Source organism: Suillus plorans (genome assembly GCF_016647745.1).
Source record: "Suillus plorans strain S12 chromosome Unknown HD556scaffold_102, whole genome shotgun sequence".
Lineage (NCBI taxonomy): Eukaryota > Fungi > Basidiomycota > Agaricomycetes > Boletales > Suillaceae > Suillus > Suillus plorans.
In genome coordinates, this window is record NW_024537486.1 from 99,946 (window position 1) to 124,922 (window position 24,977).

The 24,977-nt window shown below is 48.3% G+C and overlaps 8 protein-coding genes across 8 annotated transcripts; 3 read left to right on the plus strand and 5 right to left on the minus strand.

Moving 5' to 3' along the window:
- Positions 1-2,433: 2,433 nt before the first annotated feature.
- Positions 2,434-2,988, minus strand: HD556DRAFT_1450306 (uncharacterized protein; the record flags this gene model as incomplete). The annotated part of the gene is made up of 1 exon (XM_041307740.1): positions 2,434-2,988. One exon carries the CDS (start codon positions 2,986-2,988, stop codon positions 2,434-2,436), a length of 555 nt encoding a protein of 184 aa, XP_041153351.1.
- A 59-nt stretch (positions 2,989-3,047) lies between these two features.
- Positions 3,048-5,634, minus strand: HD556DRAFT_90028 (cytochrome P450). Its single transcript, XM_041311984.1, has 12 exons — positions 5,299-5,634; positions 5,119-5,248; positions 4,881-5,069; positions 4,678-4,829; positions 4,501-4,616; positions 4,319-4,448; positions 4,009-4,260; positions 3,902-3,958; positions 3,820-3,844; positions 3,637-3,773; positions 3,447-3,579; positions 3,048-3,387 (listed from the first exon to the last, which is right to left on the minus strand). Exons 1-12 carry the CDS (start codon positions 5,507-5,509, stop codon positions 3,300-3,302), a joined length of 1,620 nt encoding a protein of 539 aa, XP_041153352.1. The 5' UTR covers positions 5,510-5,634; the 3' UTR covers positions 3,048-3,299.
- Positions 5,635-7,774: 2,140 nt separating this feature from the next.
- Positions 7,775-9,931, minus strand: HD556DRAFT_1450308 (cytochrome P450; the record flags this gene model as incomplete). The annotated part of the gene is made up of 13 exons (XM_041307741.1): positions 7,775-7,916; positions 7,969-8,118; positions 8,176-8,200; positions 8,251-8,307; positions 8,363-8,558; positions 8,610-8,623; positions 8,693-8,840; positions 8,899-8,999; positions 9,048-9,199; positions 9,256-9,388; positions 9,442-9,508; positions 9,563-9,681; positions 9,733-9,931. The coding sequence occupies 13 exons, from the start codon at positions 9,929-9,931 to the stop codon at positions 7,775-7,777; spliced, it is 1,503 nt and encodes a 500-aa protein (XP_041153353.1).
- Positions 9,932-10,887: 956 nt separating this feature from the next.
- On the plus strand, positions 10,888-12,900 carry HD556DRAFT_1531367 (major facilitator superfamily domain-containing protein). Its single transcript, XM_041309495.1, has 7 exons — positions 10,888-11,206; positions 11,263-11,328; positions 11,387-11,547; positions 11,599-11,744; positions 11,815-11,942; positions 11,996-12,518; positions 12,568-12,900. Exons 1-7 carry the CDS (start codon positions 11,048-11,050, stop codon positions 12,828-12,830), a joined length of 1,446 nt encoding a protein of 481 aa, XP_041153354.1. The 5' UTR covers positions 10,888-11,047; the 3' UTR covers positions 12,831-12,900.
- Positions 12,901-14,310: 1,410 nt separating this feature from the next.
- Positions 14,311-15,992, plus strand: HD556DRAFT_1249171 (heterokaryon incompatibility protein-domain-containing protein; the record flags this gene model as incomplete). The annotated part of the gene is made up of 2 exons (XM_041298821.1): positions 14,311-14,353; positions 14,407-15,992. 2 exons carry the CDS (start codon positions 14,311-14,313, stop codon positions 15,990-15,992), a joined length of 1,629 nt encoding a protein of 542 aa, XP_041153355.1.
- An 881-nt stretch (positions 15,993-16,873) lies between these two features.
- On the plus strand, positions 16,874-17,791 carry HD556DRAFT_1192812 (heterokaryon incompatibility protein-domain-containing protein; the record flags this gene model as incomplete). Its single annotated transcript, XM_041296215.1, has 1 exon — positions 16,874-17,791. A coding segment is annotated over one exon (918 nt), but the record flags the coding sequence as incomplete, so codon positions are not given.
- Positions 17,792-19,366: 1,575 nt separating this feature from the next.
- HD556DRAFT_1450312 (uncharacterized protein) lies at positions 19,367-23,248 on the minus strand (the record flags this gene model as incomplete). The annotated part of the gene is made up of 11 exons (XM_041307742.1): positions 19,367-21,009; positions 21,063-21,207; positions 21,260-21,456; positions 21,500-21,677; positions 21,732-21,875; positions 21,931-22,038; positions 22,092-22,247; positions 22,296-22,465; positions 22,517-22,652; positions 22,729-23,090; positions 23,146-23,248. The coding sequence occupies 11 exons, from the start codon at positions 23,246-23,248 to the stop codon at positions 19,367-19,369; spliced, it is 3,342 nt and encodes a 1,113-aa protein (XP_041153357.1).
- Positions 23,249-23,663: 415 nt separating this feature from the next.
- HD556DRAFT_1419583 (uncharacterized protein) lies at positions 23,664-24,429 on the minus strand. Its single transcript, XM_041304440.1, has one exon. It carries the CDS (start codon positions 23,971-23,973, stop codon positions 23,740-23,742), a length of 234 nt encoding a protein of 77 aa, XP_041153358.1. The 5' UTR covers positions 23,974-24,429; the 3' UTR covers positions 23,664-23,739.
- Between the last annotated feature and the right edge of the window lie 548 nt (positions 24,430-24,977).

Here is a 24,977-nt window from a genome sequence, read left to right on the forward strand (position 1 = left end):
TGTGCGTGCTATCATATAAAATTGTACTGAATTTCCCAGACAAACTTGGTGTGCACTCTCGCCGGGCCATGCCACGTTCGGGAGCAAGAGGGACTTTTAGGTGAGACTTGTTTGTGCAGCAGTCCATGATGTCGGTGCTGAATTGAATGCTGATACTGACTCATCTTGCATTTGGTACACGTTCAGACTCCCAGTGAGCTCAGTGCTCTACAAATAATTCAAAGCCTCCGTGAAACTAGCGCGCTTTCCATGCATCTCTTGGCACGTCATTCTATATCAGGAGCAGTATACGATTTCACTAGAACAATTCATTGCGGCCGTGCACAATGACCATTGACATCTATTGCATCATTTTCAGGTTTGGGAAAGGCTCACAGCGATCAGGTGCGGGTATCGACACAGTCTGGACTCACTACCTTAGGCCTCATTTCCCAGTTCTTCGAAACAGACCCTAAGCCCTTTGCCTCGTTTGCGCTTTGTCACCGAATCATCGTATCAAATTTAGATATATTGGCGAATTCCTCGGTGAGCAATGCACGGGCGCAAAACCTAAGAAGCATGCAAAAGGAGGGTGTTATGATTTCTATGGAAGGGTGCCTCCTCGACGAATCGTACTCTAGATCGGAAGCGACTAATCTGATCACTCAAACAATAGCAGTGAACAGCAGGTGTAAAGAAGTTCTGGGACGTCACACACTTTGTATAATGATGTCACTGGCACGAGGAACCACAGGTGGCCGAGTGTATTTGCTGACGCTGTTACTTTACATCACGTGACCGGCGCGTCCTAGACGCGTCGAATGTCGACAACCAAATAATGTCAGCCGCCGTGCTGTATTATATAAACATCTTCAGTCCCGTTTCACTCTCTCATTCGCTTCTTCTTCTTCTTTTCTCTCATCTTCACAGCTCCTGGTCTTCCTGCCTCATTCCGGATGTTCCAGCAAGATATGTGGCGTGCGACTTGGAAGTATATGGCATCCTAATGCAATCATGATGGTATCCTTGTCATTTCCGCCACCAGCATTGGTTCTGCCCGTTTGACGCCACATGGTATGTTTCATGCTCATAGTGCTCCGTATATGCCAGACTACTGACTTTCTCTCAAATGCGCTTAGGTCTGACGGCGAGCTTCCACAGGACATAAAATGTATGCCTTGTTCTCGCCACATTCTTATCTGCCTTCCTAATCGACATCAGCCGCTCAGGTGTTGAAGGCAAACCTCCAATATTCAAGGACGCGAAAAGACATCATAATGGAACAATATAACACAGCTGCTGCCCTTCCTGGGCGTCGCTCGCGGCGTGGACGGCACAGTAGACAGGACCTGAGTCCATCCGACCCTCTTCGAGCGCGTTTGGTGGCCACATTCGCCGAGGCTCTCGGATGTCGACTTCTCTCCACCCTCTGCCTCCTCAGCATCTCCCCGGTCGGTTGTACTGGCCCGCACCATGGTCTAGGCACCCCGGTCCTCGTCAACTCTCGCAGTTCGTAAGTTCGAGGGCGAGATGAGAGGGTATGTTGCACTTTGATCTTCTAGCCCGCCGCTGACATCACGTCCTTTTCAGGGCATCGGTGGTTGCCGTCATCCAGGTCGGGACCTAGTGGTGGCTCGGGCGTGGAATGTTGGCCCTGTTCTGCAGGCGTTGCTAGCTTCCACCCCGTTCGCTCCTCAGTGCCCGCCGGGTCCGGGGTGGCATCGTCACATTTAGTCTGCTTCCTCGGCGCCAATGGGCTCAAAGCCGAGGTCGTCAGCGCGGGTAAGTCCACCCCGGTTGAACAAAAGAAAAACAAACTTGATACATTGACAACAAAAACACATGCTGGACAAGAGGAGAAAGGACCGTCGCGACCCAGGATATGGGGAAAGGTGAGTAGCTCTATTTCCTCGCGTTTATGGTTGTCTTCGAGAGTGGCAGCATCAGCTCGAGACGCCATGCGTTATTAGATTGATATGATCATCATTCAATGACGTATGGAGTCTCGGTCAGCTGGTCTAACGCCCGACGGTTTGTTCCTCTGAAGTGTTTTAGGACTTGCAGCTACCGCAACTACAGAGCACGCTGTAATCACCGGACCAAGCGCATTGTGAAGAGAGGCGGCAGCAGATCTGCATACAGAACACGCATGGATCTTGGGATGATTAGTGGGAACACATACTTGAAACATTCCTTAATAAAGTGAGTCTACCTCCACGAGGAGCATCGTCCTCATTGTCTCGGAACGCAGAGTTGAGCACGATGACGGTGACGGTGGAGGTGCTTTGGCCAGGACGAGTATGATGAGGCATTCTGCAGCTCACGATTATGTGCACGTCACGAGCTGTCTGGTCATTAATACGCTGGCGAGGTGATTGATTCTATGCTGTCAAAAGTGGAGAAGTACTAGCTTGAATAGAAACACTAGGAATAGGTTTAATTGCAGGCTAATACTCAGCCATAATGATCCCCAAGTGTTGCGTTGTAACGCGTCGAGAACGCCTGCCTGTGTAGCTTCATCACCAGAAGGACCAGTGCTTTGCCCTGAACACGGTTAACTTTGTCCATGGACGACGGGGTGACAGATGTCTTCATTGTTTGTCGAGATCTCATCAAAGCCGAGAGTGTTGGTGTGTAAGAGTAGATGTAGATATCCTCTAGGCATAGTTCGCCCCCGGAGCGATCTGCATTCGTTCGAAAGAGGTGAGCTTCATGGAGAGTGAATACTGCTGTCGGATACAGCCATATTTGGGACCGGCGCCATAATTTTAAGCCATGCTGGAAGACATGAACGATGGGTATCATGACCTCGTCCCATCCCTGAATACTTATCATACGAGATGAGTGCCGTATCGCCCTGGCGAAGTTGTCCTTGACCATGTCAAGATCTGCGAGAGTGAGAGACGCAAAAGGGAGATAGTGGGCATTTCCTGATGTCGGAACAATGATGGAGTTAAACAACACTCCAACGAGGCAGAGGAAGACGCAGAAAAGTACTGCGCATGACATTTTTGGGGTGTATCGGAGCCGCATTGTTCAAGCTATTTGAAATTTGAGGGTAGATAGACTTTACGAATTTCACGAGAACTCCCCTCGGATCCTCGGCTACCGTGTGAGATATTAATCCCAGCCACCCAGGCTGCCCACCAAGCCCCAATGATCTCACCTTCAAATGGCAAGCACCCCGTCACCCTAACGTTACAACCCTCGAATAACCGACACGTTCATCGTGTTTTCTGACCTGTTATACACTGGCAAGAAGTACTTGATCGATTGCTACGTCACCTCTACCACGGATGACAAACTGCCATCCCTTCTTTTCAAAACTCGGCAGTTCGCCAACTGTCCACAGCGTCTGAATGAATATGAGACCGTGCTGAAATACTGCAAGGGAAGTTTGCAGGAAACCTGAAGCAACAAAACTGTTAGTAACAAGGGGATAGAATAACACGAAGAAAGTCAAGTACCGGACCAATCCTGGGATGAATTCGGGAGTAAAACTGATCACTTTGCCCTGGTCATCTTTTGCAGGAGAAATATCCAACGTGGCTAACATGGTTGCAATGGCAGCCCACGCGGAGGAATCAGCACTATACCGCCCTGATCAAAGCCTATCTGTCGGTGGATCTTTTATGGGATTAGAATAAGTTAACGAACCTGGACATGCACGCCGGCCAAGGCCGAAGATGTATTGTGCAGGGTCATCACTTGTCAACGCACCATCGCTATCAATGAACCTCTCTGGTATAAAATTAGATGCGTCGGGGTACCGTTTTTCATCCCGTGTAATGGCCCTACGATCAAGTCAGTACCACGAAAGCTGGGAGGAACATATCAGACCATGTGTTGTATGTGATGATTGCGCCTGATGCACGATATTATAAATAATTATTGCGTTGATTCTGGGACAAAAACAGCGGACCTTTTGGAATGAAGTACCCATCGTATACGTCATCACTTGAAGCGGCATGTGCTACGCCTATGAGGTCGTCTTCAGCACAGGCCAGATTATTTGGTGGGGAAGAATACCAAGAGGCGCAACAGGCTGCCATCGCCAAGTCTCTCGCAGGACTGCTTCGATGTAGGGTAGCGATGCTCTGTCCTCGAACGTTGGCAGCCGTTCTTTTCCAATCACTGAGTCGATTTCCGCTTGTGCGCGTTTCTGAACTTCAGGATATAATACCATGGCCAGGAAAAAAACCATCAAAGATGCTGCACTCTGTGACGAGGATAAGCAGCGGACAACACGATGGAGCTGTCCATTTACCGACTCATATGAAGCTGTGCGATATTAGTGTATGTCGAGAGTACAACGTTGCTCGTTAAAAGGCTGACTCACCTATAATAGCAGTAGTAGCTGCTTTCTTCAACGCATTCTCGAATGCAGGTTTGAATGCCTCCTCTTGCGTCTCCATCCGTTGCAAATTTTCTGCAACCATCGAAGATTGAGCGAGCGACGACCCGTCGGCCTTGCCACGAGCTGAGTCAATGTCTAAAACCAAGAGAAAGATGAGCACCCACCATGTGCTGCTGCACATATCGAAACGGCATATCGGCCATTTCATTGATGCGCTCCGTCGAACCTCGAGCACTACGCTTGATCGAGGATCCCCAGCACCAGTCAGGTACCTTTAGTACTACATTTCACAAAAGTGCGTGTCATATTAACGCTATCTCATCCAGGACAGTTGAGCTCACAGAAGGGAAAGGTTTTGAGCATTAATGCTCTCTCTGGGGACAACACGGTCAAGCCTGGAACCAGTGCCTTTATCACGGTCTGCACCATAGGATCATCACGAGCACTGATATTGTAGTCGTATACTGTTGACATCACAACAGATAACGAGAATCTGTGAACAGGTAAATAATGGTTCAATTCGTAAAAAAAATCATTCGCTAACGTTGCGAAGTGGTCGTAATAATTTTCAGGGTCATCGACCAGGTTGACGATAATCTCACGAGCCCGCTTGATTTGCATTGGGCGAAATTTTGCTGCAGACTCGGGGCGAAAAGTTTGGTGGAAAAGTCGTCTGCAGAGACGCCATTCATCGCCATAAGCTATGAATCCAAAGTCGATCGACAAACCATATCTGCGAGAACCTTAGACTAGTTGAATAAAGGAATACTGAACGAACCCACGGCTCGAGTGTTGCTAGGTATGGTCGATCGGAGTAAATCCGAGAACGCTTGTCCAGTAAGGCTTCTGCGATGTGCTGAGAATTGATCACGACCATTTCCTCGTCTAGACTTCGCACGAAGACCAAGTCCCCTAAGATAATGATTCACACCACGTATGCCCTATGCTATCTGTTCACGTACCATACACAGCACCCCACTCGGTGTAAGTCAGCCAAGGCTCGTAAGCGTCGATAGATAAGACGCTCCCCAACAGTGGGAGGGGCACTGGGCCAGGAGGAAGAGGAGCATTATTCTGTCGCTTTTTGATGAACCCCTTGAGTGCCTTGACGGCGACAAAGGAAAGAGAAATGCCAGCGAGGATAGCAAGGTGACGATCAACTGTAAGGGCCATGATTCGAGCAGTGGTTTAGTAAACTGTAATAAAGACCATCCTTATAACCACGGGGAAGTGGGGTAATCACGGGGATCGGCACCGGTGGCGGCGGCAATGGGAGTTATATTTGGACAAGAGTAGATCTGGATGCGGTACCGGTGAAGGACTGGAAAGAATGGGAATTTCGAGACAATTTCATCTACTTGAGGAATCAATTCAAAGATACAAAAACACTATAAAAGAAAGCATACCTCAAATACTTTGAGCGTCCAGGTGATCGTCGAATTTGGACCGTCAGCAGGAAGACAACACTCGAAGGACTCATTTATCACCTGAGGTATTATGGCCGCTCACCTCTTTGTCCCGCTTCCTGGATAAAACAAGCCTATTCTCGTCTTTCTCGACCTCTGACAGCAAGGTCCATATCATATCCAGAGACCAGTGGGCATCGGAAATAGGAGGGGGCAGCGGATCCTTCTTTCTTATGACACGAGAATCAATAATCCACCGACACAGGAATAGTATTGGGGCATAAGCATAAGCGCGGATAAGCATAAACCGTAAGCTCCCAGGTGAGAGCGACCCTATCAAATAATGTGATCATCGGCAGAAGAATTTCGTAAAATCGTCCTAACAAACCTCAGCTTCAAGTTGGATTACATCATCCAGAAAATAAGGAATTTGGGCAGACTGCATGCAAACTCTGTGACTAGCACACGCTGTGAAGTTACCTCGAGTATGTGTTCCCTGAGTCACGTCCGAAATACGACCTAGTCATCCACCGTGCGTTCAGGGTCATCCGCAAGACACAAATTCGCAAGTTCCCGATTTTTTGACATCGCGAGGGTCTCATGTTATGATGATGCGGTGTTGAGAAGCCAGTTCTCTTGTCGTGGCATTGAAACGGCATCCACTTTTAGCCATCTATCGAACGACCTTCCCTTTCTCAGGAGCTTGCCATCTTTGTAACGAAGAGACCCAGGCGAGGACAAATATGAATGATTCGGCGTCGCGCTAATACAGGTACTTGACCTTGCCTTCGATGACCGTCTCCGTAATACCACTGAGAAGGCCAAGCGCCATGAAGGGTATTGTCCTTGCACACTCCTGGTATTGAGGAATATCCCGAGTCGATGGTAAGTCGAAGTTGCTGAAGACGTCAGTCACTCGACCGCCCGAGATCCGGTATACTACTAGATTGCTAAAGTTGGCGTTGCTGTCACGGACACCGTTTTTCCAGAGGGTATGATGGCCTATTGTCGTTATAGTAATGCACAATAAACAGCACAAGGAAGAACGACATACAGACAACAGTTTGCCACTATGCGCTGATGAACTCGTTTCCGCTCAGCTTTGTGATTGAAAGAAGCAGCTTTCTGGATACAATAAAGTATGCGATGCTGACTCGGGCCCGTTGAGCATCTTCCATCTCTGAGACCCTCTTGTTTTTCGACATAAATGCACTTTCGCAATGAAGGTTTTTTTCCGGAGTATTGCTCCACCAAGGCATCTCCAGCCTGAGTGAGTATCGGACATGATGAGGTATTGATTAGTATTCCCTGACTCTGCAAAGTAGAACGTTTATCTTGCCTTGCCTGCCCAGCTTCTTCTACATATTAGATTTCATCCAGAAAGGTCTCTTGAGTCTGCACAGTTTCCTTCGTAGCACATACACCGCGCTGATGCGTGTATATACTATTCCACGGAAAACTATAATTTAGATGTTGTCTTTAACTGAGCCACGTACCGTGTCAATAACTCCCTGGGATATGATACTATCAGCATAAACCTCTGCAATGGCCTAGCATCTTCATTGTTTTTGCTGCATGCGAGGTATCAGAGAGGGCAGATGATTGATTCACGCAGAGGACTGTAAGCGTCCAGTGATAGTATGGGTATTCGAACTCAGACTTATGTGTGCAGGTCATGTGATCGCGTAATTCACGAAAGCCCAACTATCAGTCCCGCGAGAGATGATTCAAAGCTGCCGGTACAATTAACGAAGTACCCTCTCGTTGGGGAAATGACGGCGGGCGAGGGTGGGTACAGTTAGTAAAGCTTGATGCATGAGGTCATCAAACTTGAATATGCTGACGAATAACATAAGCCAACGACACTAAAAACAAGGTAATACATGATTTCACCCCCCGCACAGCTCTCAACATTGCATTTTGATCAACTGCGATACTTTTTCCTTCGTGTGGCGAGGGGCGAATATGCACGGGAATACAGGGTGCCTGCATCGCCTGGCTCAGATACACTGCAGGGATCCCCAAGGATGACTCACGTCGTTAAGCCTCCCGTCCATTTCACTCCTTCAGCATCAGGCCCGACATTCCATCCTGGTGCACATTCCAACCGGAAAACAGTTAGAATATTCACAACTGCAGCGAATAAAGAAGCCTCGGCAACATGTCGTCCAACACTGCTGAAAGGTGAGGCAAACCCGTCTATTCGCAAAACTCTAAACTTCGTACCAAATACGCCTTCCAAATCCAAAAACAAAGGAAATATCATCACTGGCAGGGTCGTGTGTTGACAGCTCTTCGACGACGACTTTTGACATGTGACGCTCGGGTATGAACCTCGTTGAGTTAGGATATTTATCCGGATTGCGCGCCATAGACCTTGCATAAGAAGAAATGGTTATGTCTGATCTTTGTTCACTTGGTATGATGAATCACCATGCGTTAGCTATTACGGTAGCCCCTTGAGAAACAGTTTTAGAAGGGGATAAGGTTTTCAGTCCATAGACTGACCTTTGGGAATATAGTAACCTTCGTAGATATCGTCATTTACCGTGGCATGTGCAATTCCTAAATCCAGTCAGTGACCGTGCTAACCGGAGTTCGATGAGTCAATAGTGCTGACCCAGAGGGACGACAGGGAACCACCTCAGCGTCTCCTGTATGACAGCATTGATGTAGGGCATAGAAGCACGATCACCCCAGTCGGGCAATCTTTCGAGAGTTTCTCCAACGACGGAATCAATCTCTGCTTGCGCACGTATTTGCACCTCGGGATATAGAACCATCGCGAGCAGGAAGACGTATAAAGTGGACGTCGTCTGGGTCTTTGGTCAGTATATAAATAAAATAAGAATCGCGTCAAAGTATACAGTTTCTGAGGCGGCTGGGAGTACGGAGAAAATGAGTAGAGATGCGTCAAAAACACAATGACCATTGCAGATTTGTCACGAACCAGCATAACCAGATGCACTGGATTCCTTAATCCCTTTCTCAAGAACAGCGGCCTCCCCTTCATCTTGTGTTTTGACTGGTATACGTTTCAATGCATCCGACACCACGGATGGTGCAGCCGTCCCCGCCGCCTGAGGATCATCATGAGCCTAACCTAAATGATACTCCGATCAAAAGGCACTTGAAACTTGCCATGCTGTTCTTCACATGTTCAAAGGGCATGTCCATAATCATGGGAACGAGGGTTCTCTGGACTATAGCATCCCTTACAAAGCTCGCTCCAGGGAACCAAGGAGGAAGTTTTTTCACTTTGAGTGCATTAGAATAGAACTACAACTGATCGAAGTTATACGCACATATGGGGAACTCTGCTATGACAGCTGCAACTTCGGGCCTGAGTACTTTTACATCTATCTCAAGTGAGCGTTCAATGAGCGCAAGAAAGGGATCATCAACGGGCGCTGTAGAATAATCATACAAAATTGACATGATGATAGACGTGCTGAAGCTATGTAGAAAAGATGGTTCAGCCACGCAATACATGGAAGGAGAGATGCGACTAACGTGTGGAAATGGGTTCCATACACCTCCGGAGAGGCCAGTAAGTTTCGTATCAAATTGTGAGCATTGCGCATTTGAACCGGACGGAAGGATGACACTGCTTCTAAATGGAATGCTTCATGGAAGATTCGCCTGTCTGTAAAGACATGATAAGTGCGATAAGAGAACTCGAAGGGACAATATACTAACGAAGTCTCAACTTGTCTGAGTAGGGTAGAAAGACAGTGGAGTAGTCGTGACAAAAACTGGGACTCGTCTAACAATAGGAACATCAAACGATAGAAGGGCCTCACAAGCCAAGAACATGCACAAGCCCTGGGGGTCTCGTGGAATAGTTGTGTGAACGACGATCGAGCAAGTCATGCGCAACTCTTTCGGAGTTGATGATCACGATATCCTGACTAAAGAGTCGGGAGTAAACGATTTCACCTGCATCGCAATTCAGCACATCCAGATCCACATGTGGGTGGCTCTACGCACCATACTCAGTTCCCCATCTTGTGTATGCTAACCACGGATGATCTGGGTCGATTCCGATCACATTTCCAACAAAAGGGAGAGGTGGAGGACCAGGGGGTAAAGGATGCTTCTTAGTGTCTCTCTTCTTTTGCAAAGATTGCACTACTACAAGAGATATAAGCGCTATGAGGGCGAGTGCAAGTACTAGTGTTGGGGCCATCGCTCGAACCAAATAGATAACTGAAGCTCTTAGCTCCCTCGTATATGTGTCTGGACTTTGTGCGGCCGGCGACCCCATTAAATTATTAATGCTGTGGGGCTATGTCGTCCCCGAAAATTTTGGACAAGTGTCGATTCTTGACGGCCCCGAACCCCTTGAACAGTGTCGTGGAAGCACAGCTTGGCTTCAGTCTGTGGAGATCGATTGTGTTGGACCTGTACATCTGTACGGCTAGACTGTACACCATCCCATACGGCCGTCAGCGGTATTGCCTTTACGGTCGGCAGTAGCCGGTGTAACCTGCCCTGAACTGCCATGCTGTGCAGGTGACCGACAGCAGCAACGACTTAGTCTGCGCTTCAGCCTTTTAACATCCAACACCGTTTGTCACAATAAGTTATTGATATCGTCTTGCAGCTTTCATAGAAGCCTATCCACGTGCGACAAGCAGCCAGATTAGCTGGACACTGGCGGCGTTCCTAATCATATAGGGCTGTTATAGAACGCCGCGGGTGACATGAAAGATCGTCTAGGACCCTAGGTGCTCCACTTCCTGATTTGCGTCATGAATGTGAACACTCGGCTTTGTTCGTGGCAGAAAACGTTACCTCGTCAATTTCAATAACGATGTCACCTCGATTGGCATGCGAGCACTTCAAGCTGCAGGGTGAGCGAGTACTGATCAATCATCGACTCCCTCTCCTGTAGGTCATGCACTGCCATGACAGTGACTATTTCGGTTGCAACCCCGGCCGATATCTACGATACTCATGAGCGAGCCCGTCTCGACGATATCGTGAACATATTGGCTTTCGGGCCTCCGGCTTGACGCGCAAGTCACAGACGTATTTATGTAATGCGGCACATGCAATACTGGGTGCCTCTGACATGATGCATGATGAGCCAGCCAATGATAAAGCTACAGTGACGGCTATACCTGGGTGCTACATAATAGGAGGTGCCGCGTGACTGTCAACTGATCAGGTTCTCGTGGACTATCGTTGTAGGCCTTATCGATTAGCTAGCCAACAAGCCAGTCAGCAACTGCCTCATTGGAATGACTTCACACAATATAACGAACTGCATCTTTTATTCGAGTCATTCCCTCACATCACCATGATTGCGCAGCAGAATGACGAGGAGACACCTCTTCTGCAACGACCAGAGCAGCCAAAGGCCAAGACACCTCTTCCATGGGATCAAATTTGGATTCTGCTGCTCTTGGAGATGCCAGAACTTCTTTCTTCTCGGACCCTTGCGCCGTTTATTCCTCAAGTGAGAATATTCTGTTTGCTTGGACTTATATCTAACCACAACTGGACTTTGTCAAGCTCATCAGAGACATCGGAGTCACTCACGGAGACGAATCCCAGGTTGGACACTATACCGGCATCCTTGTAAGCATGTCTTCATCGTTTTTCCCCTTTCGTTCGTCCATGATACTATCCTCTCCAGGAATCATCGTACTATGCAGCTCATACCCTGACTATTTTTTATTGGAGTCAACTATCCGACCACATCGGACGGAAGCCTGTGATATTGACAGCCCTGTTAGCAATCTCTATATCGATGTTTTCGTTTGGGCTGTCGAAGACCTTCTTCGCTCTGGTGGTCAGGTCAGTGTGTTCTAGTAGCTGTGACCATCAATTCCTGACATTCTCGACCAGTCGTGTTGTCTGTGGAGCATTTGATGCGAGCGATAGTATGGCCAAGAGCAACCTGATGGACATCACTGACGCAACCAATATGCCCAAGGCATACAGTTATGTACCAATTCCGTGGACGATCGCAGGCACAGTTGGGCAGGTATACAGTACATTATCTCTCGCACTTGAGGTTGACGGCATTTAGATCACTCATTGGGGGATCACTTTCCCGACCAGCAGACAGATTCCCTGACATTTTTGGGCGATCAGAACTCCTGAAAACCTACCCATATCTCCTGCCGTGCTCTATTTCGGCATTTTTGATATCGACAATGTGGCTAGTCACGTATATCCGTCTTAAAGAGGTGAGCGCGATGCTAAAAACCCATCTCTGGATCACACTAAGTGTGGTTACAAGAGCGTTTCTACCAAGACACCGCTTTGGGAACTCATTAAAGGAGGTTTCTCCGGACAGTCATACTCAAAACCTCGCCAGCCATTGAGCAATGTTATAGTTGATCCTGGCGAAGTCAAATCAAAACCGCTTCCGCTGCGTGCTTTACTAACCTCGAAAGTGTTGAGCGTAACAGCGAGTTATGCCACCACAGGCCTGTTTCAAATGGGGTTCAATTCGGTCTTACCTGTTTTCTATGCAACATCGATCGAACTTGGTGGTCTTTCCCTTGACCCTCCTCGCATCGGTGCTTTACTTGCGGCATCAAGTGCCATGCATGGAATATTTCAGCTACTTTTCTACACTCGTTTAAATGATCGCTTCGGTGCAAGAGCTATCCATATCACCGGCGTCAGCTCCTGCGTACCCATGGTCATTTTATTCCCAGTTACCAATGCTTTGGCTCGAGCCTATGGAATAGGCATGGCGGTGTGGCTGTGTGTTGTCGTCCAGCTTATGCTGAGGATTAACCTGATCATGTGCTTCCGTATGTTAATCCAGCACTTCCTGCGTTCTGTTGAACTAAGAAGCCATAGCCTGCATAACATTATTCGTTAGAGCAGCTGCTCCCAATCGCGCCTCTCTTGGAGCAACCAACGGAATTGCTCAAGTGGCTGTCGCGGCAGCAAGAATCATCGGCCCGGCGTCTGCAGCTTCGGTCTTCTCTTATTCATTGCAGGAAGGGCATGATGCATGGTCGATATACTACTTCTTGACCGCAATCGTATTTCTCGCTGTAGGTACTGCTTCATTGCTTCCCCGTGATCCTAGTGTATGGGATCATGATGATTCCCAATAGCGATCGACCGCGTGTTATGATCTAGTGTACTAGGAGCAAAAATTTAGGCTATGTAGACTAGTAGTATGTGTACAACATTAATTCCCTACTCCCATGATAAGTTAGGGAGGGTTCTGTCTGCAGCAAACTTTCGTGCTGTTATCTACAAATCCATCTGTAGGAAACTGGATGTATGACATAATGGTTCCCACAGGATTTTTGCTGCAAATGGAACCCGGACTGGTCGTCTGGAATCTTGCATTTGGTACACGTTCACATGGGACACACGTCGCTGCGACGTGGGGAAATCATGAACAAGCTGGGTCAAGGGCAAAAAACTGTCAATACTTGTCCCACAAGAACCACGACACAACAATATCCCCAAAAGACGCACCTTCAACTTCGAATGCTACTGACCTTCAATTCATCTGTCCAGGTCAATACGTCATGCCAAGGTTATTTGACATAGCAAGAAATGCACTGCGGCGAGAGCCACCGGCGCCGTCGGGGCAGGGGCAACTGACACCATCGCGAACTATACCAGGACACACGGACACTGTGTGCGCAGTTGCATTCTTCAAGGATGGCCGAAGGGCTGTCACTGGTTCAACAGATTGCACCCTGCAGATCTGGGATATGCAGACAGGAGTATTAGTGGAAGAGCCATTCAAGGGGCACAAGGATGGGGTGCTGTCGGTGGCAGTATCTCCAGATGACAGGAGAATTGTCAGCGGTGGATGGGATAAGAATGTTATGATTTGGGACGTCGAGAGGAGGTACATGCCCCATCTACTAGTCCGCCATACAGCCACCGTGAACTCGGTGTGCTTCTCCCCCGACGGCAAAAAAATTGCAAGCGGGTCAGATGATGAAACTGTTATTATATGGGATGCCGATGTTTATACTTTCCTCGCGATACTTCCTCATAGCGGTTATGTGCACAGTGTCGCATTCAGCCCAAATAGTCTCAAGTTAGCCACTGGATCAGGGGACAGCATCATCCGGGTTTGGCACGTCAAAAATGCCGAAATTCTTTTCAAGATCAACGCGCACAAATGGTCAATTCGAAGCGTTATGTGGTCACCTGACGGCCAACAACTTATCTCAGCATCATGCGACAGAACAGTCAAGTTCTGGAACTCGTCAGACGGAAGCCAGATTGGTCAACCCTGCATCGGTCACGCTGATTCAATCGTCTCGCTCGCCGTATCTTCTGATGGTTCCTTCATTGCCACTGCCTCGGATGACAAGACGGTGCGGCTATGGAGCACAGAGACATACCAGCAGATAGGACGGTCACTCGAACACCCCGCCTGGGTTCCATTTGTTGCAATTTGTCCTAATACGGAGCTGCTCGTTAGTGCAAATGGCGCAGAGGTGCTGCTCTGGTCCATCGAGAGAATATCAGTTTACGCAAAAATTGGGCTGCGTCTCCCAAGCAAAAAGTCTGCGCCAAAGGTGCGGGTGATATCCGTCATTATTCTAGCCATCGTGCTGATTCATGCTCCTCAAGTTGGATGATGCACCCGACTCACAGATACCACGTAAGCCCACATAACTCGCGTGCCAAATCGAAGATGACTTACTCTTTTTCCAGAGCTGCCTCAACAATACATCAGTCTATCCGAAGCTGATCACGCTATTCAACAAGCCATTGTCGCTCAACTGGACAATGCCCCGCTTCGTCTAATCAACACGTCTACTGGACGGTTATGCGACAGAGGCGCACAGATCAACGCCTTCATGAGAAGCATGGAGTACAAGGAGTTGTCATCATCAATGACGCATCTATCCGTCCAAACGGAGCCTATCAGAGAAGTGATCACAAAGTACTTCAGCTGGGTCATGTTATCACATACATGGAACAACGAAGAGCCGCTGCTGCGCGACGTCCAGGACAACGACGTGTACACGTTGAATCCAATTGGTGTGGTGAAATTGCAGAAGTTCTGCAAACTTGCTCACGATCTGGGGTACCGCTGGGCATGGGTCGACACATGCTGCATCGACCAAAGCAACAATGTTGAGCTCCAACAATCAGTCAACTCCATGTTCGTTTGGTATCGTCGCTCTGCACTCACAGTCGTCTATCTATCGGATGTTCTGTCTTCGTCACAGCCTGGCGCGCTCGCACGCAGCCTTTGGAACGTGCGAGGATGGACTATTCAGGAGCTCCTCGCTCCTAAGATTCTTCTATTTTACCAAGCAGACTGGACCCCATATCTCAACATCCGATCATCTAATCACAAGGGCTCTGTTACTATCATGCAGGAGTTGGAAGATTCAACTGGCATAAATGCACAGGCACTCGTCGCCTTCTACCCGGGGATGAGAGATGCCCGCGAGAAACTCCAATGGGCGTCGTGCCGTGTCACCACGTTGCAGGAAGACATCGCATACTCATTGTTTGGCATCTTTGGCGTCCACCTCCCAGTAATCTATGGTGAGAAGAAACAAAATGCGCTGGGACGACTCTTGCAGGAGATCATAGCTCGGTCAGGCGACATTTCTGCTCTTGACTGGATTGGACAATCATCCGAGTTCAATAGCTGTCTCCCGGCTGACATTACATCGTACACAGCTCCGTCATGCACCCTACCATCTCTATCTGAAGACGATATCCAAAAATCGGTCTCCACGCTACGAGATGTCGTAGCTATGGAGTGGGTTTCGAAACTGTATACCCTCCTTGATAACCTCAGCGCTCCTCGTTTCGCAAACTCCAGACTGCAATTGCCATGCATCACGTTTCCCGTCACAGAGATCAGACGGAATAATGATGCCGGATTTTTCACTTATAATGTCAAGGCAGACGGTCTTCAAGACTTGCTGATCACCACAGAGGACAGACTGGTTCAGTTCTCACCCACAAGGCGTACTAGACAGTCGTTCTTACTCATCCGTCCATGGAATCGTTATGATCTCGAGCTGCCTGACTTTGATGATCTCAACTTTGATGATCTCGAGGCATTAGGGTCCGAGTCTGGGTCTTCATCAGAACCTGATATGCGAGACCTGAGGTTGATCGTTCGCCTTGGGCAGCCTTTTGGTGCACTTCTCCTGGTGCAGCAGTGGGGGGGAGAATTCAAGAGAATCGCATCGGATAACAATATCATCGCACAAGTGAAGGATGCCACTTCTGTTGATAGTATGATGGACGTCAGAACACTAGAGATATTGTAGTTGCATGGATTTTGAAGATTAGGTATCTGCAACGCGTCATACGTTAGTAACAGTACATGGTGATATCACGCATGTAACAATGATCTCCTTATGCATGTAGTACAAGGACTTGCCTTCGGTTGTTTCGGTTCGGAAATAATCAACTCGATGGGTTCAAGATTTACAATCGATTTGATTTTGTGTACCTCATATCCATACATCGTGATCCCCAACTGTAATGTATTGTTTTCCCACTATATTTTTTACAGAAAAAGTTTGACAGAAGTCAAAACCATCTCACACGATGTAGTAAGTGGGAACTAAGTGTATCAAGTCCTCCGAGTTTCCCCTCGAATAATCCCTCGGTCTTTTGGTCCAAGATTGAGGTGAGCTCTCTTATTTATGGCCGTACGTACATTTTCCTGACTGTTACCCTAATACCCCGTCCAAATTTCTTGTTCCTAGGCATACTAATCCATAGTCTTTTGATCCAAGACTGAGCCCCATTCCCGTTCCTCAGGCTAGTCCAAGCCTCCTCATTCGCAAGACTACAGTCCCTCAAACCCGATCTGTTATCTTAGAGGAAGAGTCCCATCATTCAATATTCAGTCGCGACGTCCCTGGTGTACTCTTCCCAATTCACGTGTCACGGTCACTTTGTCTATATCCTACCTCTCTAATCAACCTTTCAACTCTTTTGGAAAAACATCTTTTCACTAGCAGGACGACCCTGCTCGGCAAGGCAGAACGTGGATCTGATTTTGCACTTCAACGCGCTTTGATCTCGGTCCAATGACGGTATGTCGATCAGATATTTGGGATAGTCCAAGTTCAATTGATTGATTCAGTCGCCGTCAACAAATAGCACAGCCATTGAAGGCATCGTGGATGCGTTCTCGTTCTATGTGTTCAGTGGCATGCCTGCTCATTTGATCCACGTGCCAAGCGTAAGGCTTGTGGACCGGGACGAGGTGTTCAACATGTTCAAGCCTGCAGTCGAGGCCATCACAGAGGATGAGCTGAAGAACTTTTCAGGACCGTCAAGGACTCGAAAAGAGACCTTAAACAAAGTGCTCAGGGATAAGATCAAATTTGCGATGCTCTCTCACCGTTGGCTTGATACCGGAGAACCCACATTCCAGGGCATGTCCGAGTTACAAGAAGACATGTCCAAGAATTCCGCCGGATATCACAAATTGACCAAATTTTGTGAGAAGGCAAGAGAGTACGACTGTCAATTGGCTTGGTCGGATACCTGTTGCATCAATAAGAACAGCAGCGCGGAACTTGATGAAGCTATTCAGGCGATGTTCAACTGGTACCACAACGCTGCCATTTGTATTGCGTATCTTGCAAGCTCTTCCAGCGTGTCGGACTTTGCACAGGAGCCTTGGTTCACCAGAGGGTGGACACTGCAGGAGCTCCTTGCACCAGAGAAGATGAAGTTCTACGGGAAAAATTGGGAACCCCTCAGCGACAATCTTGACGACAAACACCCTAGAGACTTGACTACTCCATCTGAAGACGAAATTTCTACGCCAGTCGCTCCTTCTCAATCAGATATTCTCACTGCCATCACCCGCTTGACAGAAATTGAACGACATGATCTTGTTTCATTCTCGCGTGGCATTCACAACGTTCACCAGAGGTTGAGGTGGGCGTCAAGAAGGACGACCACACGCATCGAGGATATGGCGTACTCCCTCATCGGTATATTTGATATCAGCCTGTCAATAACATATGGGGAGGGTCAGCGATCCTGGTTTCGATTGATGGAAATCATCTTGCAACAATGCAAGAGTTGGGAAGTCTTCGTATGGGCAGGAGAATCGTCTCCATATTCCAGCGCAATACCACGCTCGCCCAAAGGCTATGAAGCTTTTGATATACAGAAATCCACAGAACTGAGCAGGAGTCTCGATATGGGGAGGATGGAGGGTATTGTCGGAGAAACACCTCCTGGTCTCCGTGGCGACCATGCATTTGCAATGACGAGACACGGAGTGCAGATGAAGCTACCGCTTCTCGACGTGGTGTTCGACCGCCCGAACCAGTCGGCCACTATTCACGCCCAGGCTCCGGGCTACCCAAAGCCTTGTGATCTCCATGTGCGAGTCACATGCCGCCAACCGAAATCAGAGGCAGAGATTTATCGTCTGGGAATAGTGAATTACAGCCCGAGCGGACTGAGTCGGCGGAACCAGTATAAGATCCGCGAGGGTCCTTTGTTGTGTTTCTTCTTCACCCTTGATCCCAATGGCCGGTCGTGGCTAAGGCTGCAGACAGAAAATGTGATCCTAATTGACCACAAGGGAGCCCCGGTACGATGTAGATGTTCGTTTGAGACGGTCTACATCTAGGGTAGGCAGTTACATCACTTATGTCGGAAACGTTGGATATGTCCCTGTATGTACCCGTATTTGTGGCATTCCTTTGGATTATTGATGCCTTTCTAGAAGAGTCGCACGTAATACTAGTACGTAGTATGAACTCAAATCTGCCTTCCACAGTGCTACTCACTTTGATATCCATCTGCGGCCTACTCCCAACGCCGATATCATAGTGCTGCGCCAGACTCTTTCTTGTCTCTCAGTTCCAATACGCGACCCTTTCCACTGTCTTGATTTCAGTCCTTCATGATATGTCCTAGCGAGTCAGGTCTGAACTGCATGGCAAAACAAACTTTTGGTCTTATGCATCCACAGCATACGTAGACAACAACCTCGTCGGCACTGTAGTAACTCCGGCCGGAAATGACACAGAGAAACTAGGGGCTCACTTACCGAAACCGTGTAATCCCACTCACTCTAATTGAATTTGCTCATCAAAATCTCTCCAGGATCAGGTGGAGTTTCATCACTTGTTCATTGGATCGAAGTACGAAGCTGTGGAGTAAAGGAAACATGGCTTACGCCACTATTACGCTCGAACGAATTTCCGTGGCAAGAAAATCCAGTCCAGTGTAATAGTGATGCCTGCTGTGTTGAAGTGCGTTCGATGTTCGCTATCCGGTGGGCGTCTTATGATTGCAGCAGAGTCCAGACGGTAATATCTAATTGATAACCCAAGCCTGATCTATGCACCAGAGAATACGCCAGATTACTACACTAGATTGCAGCCTGCCTCTGCATACGAATAATTATGCTCCATTGCAAACGAACTATGTACTTAGGTGCTTTCAGGATGTGGTTTGGCAATAGCTACGAATCTAAACAACCGGATGTGTTCCTCAACATGGTCCAAGTGCACATGTTCATACAATATCGTCCTCTGCAACCACCTCGAGAGCAGATGGTGTCTCTGCATGTCAGATTTTGAAATCTTGTATTTGTGGTATGTATGATATATGAGACTATGATAATGTGATCGTCGACGTGTTGTAAAAAACTATTCAGCTACAATATGTCTAGGGTCCCGATGTTCATAGTAATGTCAATCGAAGCCGGGTCTTTCACCTGCGCAATGATATATTGGTCCGACGCGACCCTCTTGTATTCTCCAACACGTTGCTGCGCTACCAAAAGTGCGCTGAAAGCCTGCCCAAGGTGAACCATCAAACGCAATGATCGTGAGTGAGCTTCCGAGTCAATCGACAACTCCTCTTCAGTGTCGTCTAATCCAGACTGGGACTCGAACCAATCCCCTACGCTCTCCCCTTCGTCTGCAAAGGTAAGCTGCTCTGAAAAATCAGGCTGCCCAAGGAGACGACGATCCCATGGACGGACAAGAAAGAATCTCTGCTGAGTGGGCCTTGGACGCGAGAACTGAATTAGTGTCTTGTCCGCCGTGGTGATCAGTAAGTCCTGAAGCCCATCTGCTTTGACTTTATATGTGGAATGAGCAGCATGACCAGGCCTCCGTTTGACTTCCGTGACACGGAATGCGATGCAAGGAAGACGCAGTCTGCAGTTGGCGAAGAGGGGAGCATTCATGTTCTCGAGCATGTTATACAACTGCGAAGCTGAATCCACGGGCACAATGTTTCGCAACGAAGAGACCGCTGTCTGAATCTCATCTTCAGACAATGATGGTAGGGAGCATAGAGGGGCTGCATATGAGATGATATCGGCTGGAAGGCAGCTATTGAACTCGGACGATTGTCCGACCCAGTCCAGGGAAGTGATGTCGCCCGATCTGGCGACGATCTCTTGCAGGAGCCTCCCGAGCGCATTTTGCTTCTTCTCGCCATAGATTACAGGCAGGTGGACGCCAAAGATACCAAACAACGAGTACGCAATGTCTTCCTGCAATGTGGTGACACGTTTCGATGCCCATCGCAGTTTCTCTCGGGCATCTCTCATCCCTGGACGGAAGGAGATCAGGGCCTGTGCATCTATTCCCGTCGCACCCTCCAACTCCTTCATGATTTCTGGGGATTCTTTGTGGTTAGGAGAGCGATCGTCGAGATATAACGACCAGTCCTTCTGATAAAATATGACGACTTTCGGAGCGACGAATTCTTGAAAGGTCCATCCTCGTTCGTTCCAAACACTACTCGCCAGTGCGCCGGACGGGGACGAAGGAGGGACGTCGGATAGGTAGACGATGGTGAGCGCTGAGTGGCGGTACCAGGCGAACATGGAATTGACCGATTCTTGGAGCTCGACGTTGTTGTTCTTATCAATGCAGCATGTATCCATCCACGCCCAGCGATACCCCGCATCACGAGCGACTTTGCAAAACGACTGCAGTTTCGCGGTGCCACCGAGTCCATCCAACTCATACAACATTTTGTCCTGGATGTGGTGCAGCAGCGCCTCCGTCTCTTCCCACCTGTGTGATAGCAAAACGCAACGGAAGTGCATGGCCACCACCTCCTTGATGGGTTCCATTTCGAGATCCGAACGCTTCGTTATGGATGACAAAAGCTCCTTGTATTCTGGACTTGTTTTGAATAAGTTCAGCTGTGCTGCTCGGTCGCACAAAAGACCCGTAGAGGTGTTGAGCAGACGAAGGGGGGCGTTGCCGAGTTCAATCCAAACTGCTCTTCGAATAGCATCTTCTGCTTCCGATGGACAGACGTACTGCTGACGCAGATCTGCAGAATAAGATAGGTATTTCGACACAAGGTAGTAATGTTCCATGGTTTACCTCGTATATGAGCTTCAGGAGCATCGTCCAACTTGGACAACATGATTGTGAAGGCCTCGATGGCTTCATCGTAACTTTGCGCGCCACGCAGCGCTGAGTGTGACAACTGGTACCCAACATGAGACGAAGGATTGAGTTCTGTGACCTATGCATCGCCGAAGTCAATATGAGCTACGAAAACGTGGATGCCATCGCACCTTTCGCGCGTCGAGGAGCGCATCCTCCCAAAGCATTTTACTTAACTTTGCCTCACTGCGACTTGCAAAAAATATATAGGATGCAGAATCCAGGTCGATCGCCATCGAGTATAGGTCAATAGCCTTGTCGTAATCGCTTGCAGCGAAGGCAGCCTCTCCATTGGCAGCACAGAGTGCGCTGCATTGCTGTTTGAAATCTGAGAAGAATACAGGTGAGGATTGTCTCCTGCGCAATATTACGGGTTCTAGACTCGCCGTTGGACCAATCAAGGCAGTCGGCTTTGGTGACTTCGTCATTTGGAGTCATCATGTGTTGGTATGATTTCACGGCATCTTGGAGTTTGCCCGCCCGAAGGAGTGCATCACACCGTTTATGGTGTGCCTTTTGCCACAACGACTTCAGGTCCCAGCCAAAGAGCTGGACAAGAGATTCAGTTATGAAAAGCGTTATACATGCATCATCTTGACGTACCACCACCAAATCTTCATATACTTCATGAATGTCCGATTCCGATGATAAATCGCTGGAGTTGATAGCGGCAGTCAAATAGTCGGCAGCTTCGTCGTAACGTGCGCCATCCAAAGCTTTGATTCCGAGTTGAACGTGTAGATATGCCTAATGTGTGAGTTGTAAAGATGAGTGTTAATGACCAAGCATGGATGATACTTACTTGCACGATATCACGTGCAAGAGTATCGGCATCCGGACAACCGGCAGCGAGCTCCTTGAGGAGCAGGCTTGCCTCGTCATGTTGATCTGCATTAAAGAGCGCGATGGCCTGAAATACGCGATGAGGGGAAGAGTATGCGAGGCAAATGTAACATGCCATACCTTGATCAATAGCAGAAAATGAGCGATTTCTGAATCCTGGTCCGTGTGCATGGATGCAACATCAAATGCTGCCCTCGCATCCAGGACGCGGCCTTGTCCACAGAGGGCAATACCCTTGGAGATATAGCCCGTCAATGAGGGCTGAATCCTGATGGACTGTATCACCGTTAAGTTAGCCCTGTATAAGGCGGCGATGATTCTCACCTTGATTGCGTCCAGAAGGGCTTGGTCCCAGTCGTATTTTCGCGCCATGACGAATGACCGATGGGCGTAGGAAGTATGGTTGTTCGGACTGGTGTTGATATCTTGAGTGAGTAGTCCTTCGGCGGTAGATAAGTCTCCATTTAGACATGCAATACGGGAGCTCGTGATGGCTAGGATCTGCACGTAACATGCTCTAATTGTGGTATACACGAGTCAAGAACGGAAACATGCCTTTGAGCGATGGACGTAGGGAGTATGGTTGTTCCCATCGGTATTGATATCTTGCATGAGTAGTTCTTCATTGGTAGATAAGTCTCCATCTACGCATGCATCGCGGACTGTTGTGGTGGCAATAGTCTGCAACAAGCATGCTCGATTTGTGGTATATGAGTCAGAGACAGAAACATGCCTTTGGATGTATACCCTGAGGTACTGTCCACTCTGAGATCATCTTATCGCAACCTCCACTGAAGATGTGATTGCCGTCCACGGAGAAAGTGACGCATAAACTGTCGAGTGAGTGCTTGAAGACGGCAATGGTTCGTCGATCTGAGAGCTGCCAGAGACGAACATGGTTGTCACTAGATGCGGATGCAACGAGTGTGCCAGCAGGATGAATGGCAATGGCTAGGATGTAGCCAGTGTGGCCCGTCCAGGGATCACCGACCTGCTTCCAGGTTGTTGTATCCCATTCGCGTATAGTAGGATCCTGATAACTGCCGCCTGTGAGAAGGCGTGTGCCATCGGGCGTCCATGCGAGTGACAAGTTGGATGATTTGTGAGCCCCAGGGAAAACTGGACATGGCCAAAACGGTTGAGATCAAGCGGAATATGACGAATTTAGAAGCACCATATTTCACTATAGGAGACTCGCTGTGGAGACAAATAGAATATTTCGCATCTGTTGCAATCTTCTCGAATGTTGTAGGATATGTTAAGAATATTGATATCATATTTCAGCATATTTCAATCGAGTTCCACTGGTACGACAAAATCGGTTGTATTCGGGTGAAATATGCTATAATCTACTGATACAAATGCTTCGACCTACGACCAGAAAACACGATATAGGATGATGGTGATAGAACTAGCACGACAGTGTAAAGCAGGCAACCTCGACGGCAGCAAAAGAACAGGAGCGACGCGGACATGCGAGGAGGGAGATAATCGGGAGGAAACCGGCAGGCAATAGCAAAAGAACAGGAGCGATGTGGAGTGAGACAGGCGAGCACAGGTAATTTGGAAGCGACCAGCAGGCGATGGCAGGAATGATGTAGACAGTAGAGGAGTTAGACGAGCGAGCAGGCGGCAGTGGGCAAATAGCTTGAATAGGCCGGGCAAGTTAATACATGGGACCATTGACGACTTCGCTGTTCTTCGTTCAGCGCCCTGCTTTTTCCTAAGAAGTCTCAGCAACTTGATAATATGAGTAGCAAGGCTGTACTTACGAGTTCTCTAGCCTCCCTATCATAAGACTGTGGACAGAAGTGTCAGTAGAATGAAAGGATATGGTATCGAGGACGGTAGTGGTTGTCGGTACAGGTGCCAGCTTCAAGTTCGAACTTGGAACAGTCTCGGAGTCATTAGACTGGACAACATAAAGAAGAGTTCCACTTACTGAGCATACAACCTTTGTTATGATACATACGGTGATAACATACTTAAATCGAAGATTCATACAATCTGCTGAGGAAGTTGGCGACAGTAGGAGGATGACGACTTGGCGGGAAGATGATGTTATGAGGAGAAGTAGGAAAAATAGGGTTGCCCCAATGAATTATAACTTTGGGGTGAATGATGTCACAAACTCTGCGCAAACAAAAGAGTACGTACTATAGCTAGCCGTTGTGCGATGTATGTGATGCAGCACGATGTGAAGTAGTCGATGAATTGCATAGCAGAAGTGCATGCGGTGCACGTGCGTCGTGCGAGCGCTTGACAAACTTTAGTGCGATCGACAACGCAATGGCCGCAGTGTGCGCATCAAATCGACAACGATGTAATGTTTTTACGATGCGATGCATTGTAGACGATCGTGTCGTTGAAGATTACACAATATTATAGCATAAATTATATGTCTAAACAATATTCCGCTTGATCTCAACCGTTTTGGCCATGTCCAGTTTTCCCTGGGTGTGAGCCTTGAATGATTTGACGCGCTTCCTCGTGCCTGAATTGTAAATTTGAATATCCTCATATGTTGCGATGGCAAGAAGTTCTCCAGACGGTGAATACCGTACACAGCGGACACAATCACACTCGATCGTCTCTCCTTGCAGCTGCCAGGTTTTGGTATTCCACAGTTTCGTCATTTTTTCCCGAAATGCACCAGTGGCCAGCACTGTTCCATCGGGAGAAAAATCCAGCGAGTCGATATAATTGGAGTGTGCTTTTATTTTGGTGAGTGATTTGCCAGTTTCTCCGTGCCAGACGATGACCTCTCCATTGTAATCACCGCTTGCTATCAATTGCCCATCTCGTGATACTGCCAATCTCCACACCTGATTGCGATGCCCCTTCATCTTCTTCAACACAACACCTGTGTTCAAGTCCCACAGACGAAGCGTTGTGTCGCACGAGCCCGTAACCATCAGACGTTTATCAGGGAAAACTGCGACTCCAGTTATGCGGTCTTCGTGGCCTTTGAACCATCGCAGGGGAGTGGTGATTGTAATGAGCTCC